Source organism: Maniola hyperantus, chromosome 22, assembly GCF_902806685.2.
Source record: "Maniola hyperantus chromosome 22, iAphHyp1.2, whole genome shotgun sequence".
Taxonomy (NCBI): Eukaryota; Metazoa; Arthropoda; class Insecta; order Lepidoptera; family Nymphalidae; genus Maniola; species Maniola hyperantus.
In genome coordinates, this window is record NC_048557.2 from 8,130,673 (window position 1) to 8,138,658 (window position 7,986).

Below are 7,986 nucleotides of genomic sequence, written 5' to 3' on the forward strand. Positions count from 1 at the left end.
TCTTTGGCGTCATAAAAATAAAAAACTTTTCGTGGCGGAATGTCATCAGGATCAATTTCGTACCCGAAGGGTGCCAACGAGACCTTAAAAATGATTCAAATGACATTCCACCACCGTTTCCGTATCCGAAGGGTGCCAACGGGACCCTAAAAATGATCCAAATGACATTCCGCCACCGTTTCTGTACTCGAAGGGTGCCAACGGGACCCTAAAAACACAAAATGATCCAAGTGACATTCCGCCACGAAAAAGTTTGTCTCCTTTGTTCTATAGAACAATAATTAATGAAAGAAAAATCTCAATAATTGTTCTATGGAACAAATTAGGATGAAATTTCCTCATTTTGTACGGTGATATCAAGTTCTATATAGCAAATGTGCCTAACGGCGATAGATCCAATCGGTATTGAATAAAAGATTTGCGTATTTCTAAACAACTTTATTTTAACCTTAAACATTTTAAAAATAAAACAAACTTATTACTTCACAAGTAATGTTGTCACAATCCGTAAAATAAAACTTACACGTCTACCGTCATACTTCAAATCTTCGGTATAATACCTACCTACACAATACGCGGTAACGGTAATATTAACATTACCGTGACGCTGTGTACCTACCTCTGTAAAGTATCTTAGAAACAATACCGATACCTACTTATTAAAAATATGAAATACAATATTACTGTAACATTTCTGTAATAGATATAAGTACATATCAGAAATCTGATAAGTAAATCTCCAAGTCCAAACACAGACTTTATCACATAATAATATGACAAGTATGAAACTATGCTAAACAAACTAAACTAAATATCAACGTAGATACCTATAGTCTATAAATGCTATTTGAACTAATATAATAATATTATAATATCTAGGCTACATAATACGTAATTTACAAGTAATCAGATAGAGTCGGTGGTACATAGCTATTAAAATAAGATTATATTGGCTAGAAAAAAATTTGAAGCGAAGCTTCATAACGCTTGTTTGGGATGGAGACCAGCGATAAAACGCACTTTATTGACTGGGAAGTGCATATTATTGCCCGTATGAGTTAGCTAAACAGAGTACAATATCTAAACATACATATAAAAGGAAAAGCTGACTGACTGATCTATCAATGCACAGCCCAAATTACTGGATGTATCAGGCTGAAATTTGGCATGCAGGTAGCTATTATGACGTAGACATCTAAGTACTTAGTGACGTAGACGCTAAGGATTTTTGAAAATTCAACCCCTAAGGGGAAAAAGGGAAATTAAAATGTATGTAGTCCACGCGGACGAATTCACGAGCATTAGCTAGTTTACTATACAATGCGTAAGAAGCTTCACTTCTGTCGGGTACCCCATGACATCTCACGGTTTTTTGTTGTAAAGGTTTCGTAACTGAAGGATGCCCCTCGGGACGCATTTGGTCTTGTGCAAAGGCTCTAAAACAGTAGGAAATTAGTATCTTTTTCTTATACCACTGGGGCATGTTACTTATTATTTAAAACCACATAAAAATAAGTTTAAAATGGAATGAAATTTTTCACATAATAATTTGGCCCCCTTAAACAATTCTTATTTCTATTAAAAATAGTAAATAAACTTATACTATCAAGTATTATAACAAATTTTCGAGGCCTACAATAACAACATAAGTGCAGCCATGCATGGACCGCTAGAGCAGTCATTGTCAACTGCTCAAGTTGCTGATAACTGCACAACTGCTCGGATTATAACGAAACGCAGAACACATCGCATAATTCTTCTTAAAAATTACAAAAAAATGAATAATGCCGGACAAAACATTAAAGTAGATACGGTCTCCGACTAACACATCTAGGAAAATTCGAAAAAAAAATATGCTCGGAGACGTCTAGGGGTCAACCACCGTAGTATGACAGGTATGGTGTATTTAAGTGCGGAAACCAGCCCATCGGAACCATAGGAGAACCAGATTCGCCTACATAGCTCAGCTGGTTGCGAAGCTGTAGTGGCAATGGGCAGACCACATAATGACATGAAAAATAGATAGACGTTGAGGTACCAAGGTGCTAGAATGGTGACCTCGCACCCGAGAGCGTGGCATTGAGAGACCCCTAAGTGGACATGAAATCAAATGAGTCGCAGGGAGCCGCTGGATTCAAGCAGCGCGACGCAAGATGGTGGCGTGTGGAAGTCTCTACAAGAGATCTATGTCCAGCAGTGGACGTCTATCGGTTGACGGTAATGATGGTACTCTGTAATCGACCAGCAGGTATAAGTCCCGCAAATTGCTAATGCGCTTGGCCTCCATTTTAGTGACGTTAGCACTAGACTGAAGTTTTGAGCTGATGGTATATTTTTATTTCGGCTGACGTCAAAATGACGTCATTTCGATGTTAATGAGACATGGTTCAGCGAAATAGCAATTTGCGGGACTTATAATGACTATGAACTGTTCGCTATGCGGTTTCAGCTTAAGGCTGTCAATGATGTTTGCTTTAGCAGCCCATTTATGGCAGCTAAGTTTAAAAGCAATTTGTTAAGATAAGTGTCTAATTTGGTTGTACACAATCACTTAATTAAATCGCCAGATCTAAATCTAATACTATCCTTTTCCACCAGGGAGCATTATGACAGAAATAGCAATACATTTAGACCTGTGATTTTCAGTGGCATGCACAGGGTTCAGAGCTGGGGTAGGCATTAGTTAGGTTGAATGGCAAGTCATATGGAAAATTGGGCATAGAGTTTGAACTACGGTAAGCTGTGCTTTTGTGCCTCTATGACCTGTACACGACTGGTCATTTTAGTTTAGGAACTGTGAACAACAGAATTAGACACAAAGATAAAATTAAGAATATGGCAAACATCAACTTGAAGATGTATACAATTTATGTAAACGCATCAGCAAGTTTTACGACAAATTCATGCATTAAAAATGTAAATAACTATATAACAAATGTTATAATATTATAATTTCATACATATTTCTATAGTCAAACTAAATATAAGGAACTCTTATAGACATAATAGAATTTGTGCACAAATTGTAATACTGAGAACTGAACTATGATAAAAATTCGAAAAAAACTCTCATTAATTAGTTAATTACGATGAATTAAAAATAAGATCGCAATAAGTGAGAAATGCTTTTGAATGGGATGACACGGTGATGCATAAACTGCTTCATATAAAATGTTCGTGACGTTTTAAATCCTTGCCTCGTACGTGGCACGGCCCGCGCCCGCCATGTGTTGGCATAAATCATTCCTTAATTCTGTTGTACACAATCTTTTACAACTTTAACTAAATTGACAAGTCTAAATCTCTTGCTATCCCTTTCATAATGCTCTCTGTGAAATAGGACAGGACTAGATCTTGACTTTTTAGTTTATGTACAACAGAACTAGCCACATTGTCAAATATTTATCTTTTGCAGCAATATTTCACCAAATTCATGTTATCTTTCATGTAAACTGAAATAAATTTTGGAAACAACTTGAAGAATTAAGTAATAACTAATTAGTAACTAATATTTACAGCCAAATTAATATGTTGTAACACTACAATGTAATCTGGCTAATTCTGTTATTAATCTCTAAACTATAAGCAGCTCTAAATCTAGTGCTATCCCTTTCCGCAGGGAGAATTATGAAAGAGATAGAAATACATCTAGACTTCTAATAAATTTTAATTAGGAGATCATGTATAACAGAATTAGCCACAATATAGGTTTTAAAAATGCATCAATTCTATTAAGTCTATTAAACAATTAAACAAAATAATAAAACCTATCCATTAATTAATTATTATTGTTCTAATTAATTATTATTGTTCTTTTGACGCTTCCTCAAAAGCTGCCAACAAATTCCTCCGACATTTACTCTCATCGCTGTACCGTAAACCCCAGATAATATACTCGCCTATGTTTAAGGGATCTTCAGAATAACTGACCTGTATTTTACACTTACGATCCCAATTAATACCATCGGTACCACAATTATTCCGTGTTCTAGTAAATACTATATACCCATTACATTCTACGGCTAACTTGGGAAGTTGAGCATTCAATTTGTCATGCGATGATTCCGAATTGGAAGTACCGCTTGTAGAAGGTAAACAGTCACCTTGACCGCATTCTAAATTCGGTGGGGTTATAGACATGAACTTACGTTTACGTCTAATAAAACCATCGCCTTTGTGACTTATATCATTATTTTCATCAGAGATGCCTTTAGTGTTAGTTTCATACTTCTGTGATATGTACATGGCTACAATATCGTGAGATTTTACCCTCTTTTTTACTATAAAGTCATCATCATCCTCAGGTTTACACCCTTCAGCCCACTGGGGACTATGGCCACCGGAATCCATTCTTCTTTTACCAGATCGCCTTGGAATTCCAATCTCTGGGGAGTGAAGTGGATTAGCAAGGATGGAATCGTCTTTCCTGTAAAATAAAAATGTTGTTTGAAATATAATGAAAAATAGCATACTATCCAGTGGGAACTGTTTGTTTGTCTGAAACCAATAGAAGCTTATGTTACGCTGCAAACCCTCAACTATAGTCATACAAAACATCGCGTCAATCCGTAGCTCTTTTGTGCCGTTATTGAACGACAAATTTGTGAAAGATAGCATGCTGTCCCGCGGGAACTGTTTGTTTTTTGGGAGAAAAAGTAGGCTCAATCACTTTTTAGGTCCTCATCTATGTTTATGCAGAAAATGAAGTCAATCCGTAGCTCTATTGATGTGTGAAAGATAGCATGCTATCCCACGGGAACTGTTTGTTTTTCAGGGATAAAAAGTTGCCTATGTCACTCTCCAGGTTTTCAACTATACGCATGCAAATAATCAGGTAGATCCATAACTCTGTTGCGCCGTGATTGAAGGACAAACCAACAAACAAACACTTTCACATTTATAATATGGGTCGGGATAAAGTACAGATTAAAATAATACTGCCTGTATTAGACAATCATGCAGTGTAATATACTTTGAAGATATTTATTTAAAAGGGAAGTATTATTTTTAAAAAATAATTTTGTTAAACATGTAACTAACCCTTGAAATTGCTCATGTCTCGTTTGAATCTTTTCAATACTTTCAACAGTTGTAAAATCATGCCTTGTACATTGCATATCATAGTTTAAGAAGAAAGACACTTTTTTTCTTGTCTTAATGGTTTTTCCAAACCACTCGAGCATAACTTCGTCAGACAAATATAACGATAGATTCTGACGGTCATTGTCAATCATATGCTTGTACCATACAGCAAAGTTTCTAGCAGACTGTTGTTTATTAAACTGTGTTTCTGAGTTGTTATTGGTCTCCCTGATTGAAGTGGTTATGGCTCTATGACATTTTCTTTTTGGAGGTGTTTGTGGTTGACTTGTCATTTTCTGAAAATTAAAATACGACAATCAATCAGTCATATTGCTAGCAACTTTTAGATTGATTTTTTAAAAATCCCATTAAAACTCTTCCCTGGACAAAAAGAAAAAGCATCCTATGCCTATATTTATTTGGACTAGCCATCAAAATCAATTTGGATGTCTAGTCTTAGCAGTATCTTCTAATAGTTGACAGATCAGCTTACAAAAATAGCAGGATGGGAGTGAGCTTGTCATAGCTCTTTCTTATTAGAAAAATGCTTAGCCAGCAATTGAACTTTCTAATATGAGAGGAGTTACAACTATTTAGTACAAATATATGGAACTTACATTTATCGCCGAGTATTTCCACAACCTTGTGCGAGCTTTTTGCTGAATTAGCTAAACTCAAACGCAGTTCTTTAAGACGACTCTCACTTTCAGCAATATACGCCGTTATAGACAAATTAATCTCCAATAACTCTTTATGCAGGGCTGTTACGTTTTGAGAATTTGCGAAAATATTTGCTAGAAGAACAATAATAAGTTTGCATCAATACAAAAATAACAAAAGAAAGAATTGAGTTTCGATTTTCAAACAAACATAACCTCTCACCTAAACACTTTGCTGCTTCCAATGCAAAATGTTCACGGTTCAAATCGTCAAAGATTGTTGAATTCATCTTACGTTTTCCGAAACAATAAAGAATGACATACGCAAGTTTTTGTAATGGGTATAAAAACACGATTTTAAATAAAATATCGAATTCAAAAAGTTTCGGATTGTATCAAAAATAAAACAGTTTGAACTTTGACATGACAGTCAAACTTCAAAGAGTATATAAAAAACCACAGAACACTATTACTCCTAGTCCTACCGGACCGGAGAGCGGCGTCCACAGAATACCTACATTTACTCCAAGGAGGTGGCGTCTGGGCAAACGTCTGAATGGTCTGAGTGATCTTCTCCCCTTCTCCCATAGAGATAGCCTTCTCCCTTCTCATCAGTGTTGCCATCAAGTTTGATACAATTGCCCCAATTGCCGTATTCGATGGTACTTCAGAATGCCGTATTTTGAAATAAAAATCATGAAATTGCCCTTATAATAGCTATGCTTTTCGTGGCTTTTCATAATATTACACTTAATTTTCGTTATTTCATCAATAATTTTTGAAATTAGAATTCATTACACAAATTTTTTGTGTGACCGAATTACATTCGATCCATAGACAATATTTTAATTACGAGAACGAGCATTGGGCCAGCATAAGGCAGCCCTGTCAACTGAGGGCCATAAAAGATGCATCAGTCCATTTCTTTCGCACTTTCTATTCCTCTTTCGAAATCCACAGGACTATCTCGCTCCACTCACACAGTATTAAAGGCACATGTACATACAGCACACCTATGATATTTTTTGCTCAAATCTTATTGGTCGGTGATTAGATCCAATCGGCTTTCATTACATAGAATTTCGAAATAAAAACATGTCGGTTTTGAGAGATTTTATAACCTAACCTAAAAAACTCAATTTTTCTCCTTTAATCCATTGCGAGAGTTTAAACCTGCAGTTATAACAGGATATTCGTTTTATATTTCTATTTTCAGTTTTTTATGATTTTGTTTTAATTGAGAGATATAGTGGATGTGCTCTTTAAACTTGCCTGCCTAATTTAGGCTTAGTAATAATATTGTTAGTGTTTCTAAATACCTAGTATCCTTTTTATCTGATATGAGGCACTGTAGTGTACCTAAGTGTAAAAGCACCCTACATTTACACGCCGTACCTTTTACCGACACAACTAGATGGAAAGCATGGTTGATTAACTGTACATATTTGCGTAAGTACTCCCTTAGGCAATTAAAAAATGTCAGGATTTGCGAATTCCATTTCTTACCTCGGTATATCGTAAATAATAGATTGACAAAAGATTCAATTCCCACGCTGAATTTGCATATTACAGACTGGTAAACCCCTCGATGTTAACATAGTCGATATCCCATCGACTTCACAAACAAAGTAGGAATGAGCAAGCTTCTGTTATTTCAAGTCCTATAGATTTAGTAAATCCCTTGCCAAATATCCCGATTCCTGACAAACAGAAGTCACTAGATTTAATTCAGCACTCTATTTTAGAGCCAACAACTTCTATTACTCATTACTCTCAACCACTGAGTCATAAATATATCATATATATGATGTCCCACATTTACTCAAATGTTTCCACAATAATTTTCAGAAGAAGGACTTGCTCATCGGGAGTCGGCGTGCTCAGTGGGACTACATCGAGAAGCTGTTTGCTGTTGATGGTGTGGCAGGTGTTGGATGGTCTACCAAATTAACAGACAAGCATGTGAAACCAAATTGATATAAGTTGAAGGCAAGTAACTGAACATTTGTTTTGTAACAATAGCTTTGTGATAATGTCCTTGCCATGGAAAAAATCCAATAAAACTATGGTGCGCAGACCTTAGTTATTGGTACTAAAACTTCTTGTTTTCGTGGTGTCTATGTTATCACGTTTTTGAAAGCACTGTCTCTGAAACTATGGGTTGTAGACCCTGTTGTTGGTCAATTTTAAGTTTCAGCTTACAAAAATCTCATCACGTGATCACATAGACACCATAAAAACAAGA

The 7,986-nt window shown here is 35.7% G+C and overlaps 1 protein-coding gene across 1 annotated transcript; it reads right to left on the reverse strand.

The window, feature by feature from the left end:
• Positions 1–423: 423 nt before the first annotated feature.
• LOC117992901 (uncharacterized) lies at positions 424–6,165 on the reverse strand. Its single transcript, XM_034980618.2, has 4 exons — positions 5,965–6,165; positions 5,700–5,876; positions 5,041–5,378; positions 424–4,426 (listed from the first exon to the last, which is right to left on the reverse strand). The coding sequence occupies exons 3-4, from the start codon at positions 5,373–5,375 to the stop codon at positions 3,805–3,807; spliced, it is 957 nt and encodes a 318-aa protein (XP_034836509.1). The 5' UTR covers positions 5,376–5,378; positions 5,700–5,876; positions 5,965–6,165; the 3' UTR covers positions 424–3,804.
• Positions 6,166–7,986: the final 1,821 nt, after the last annotated feature.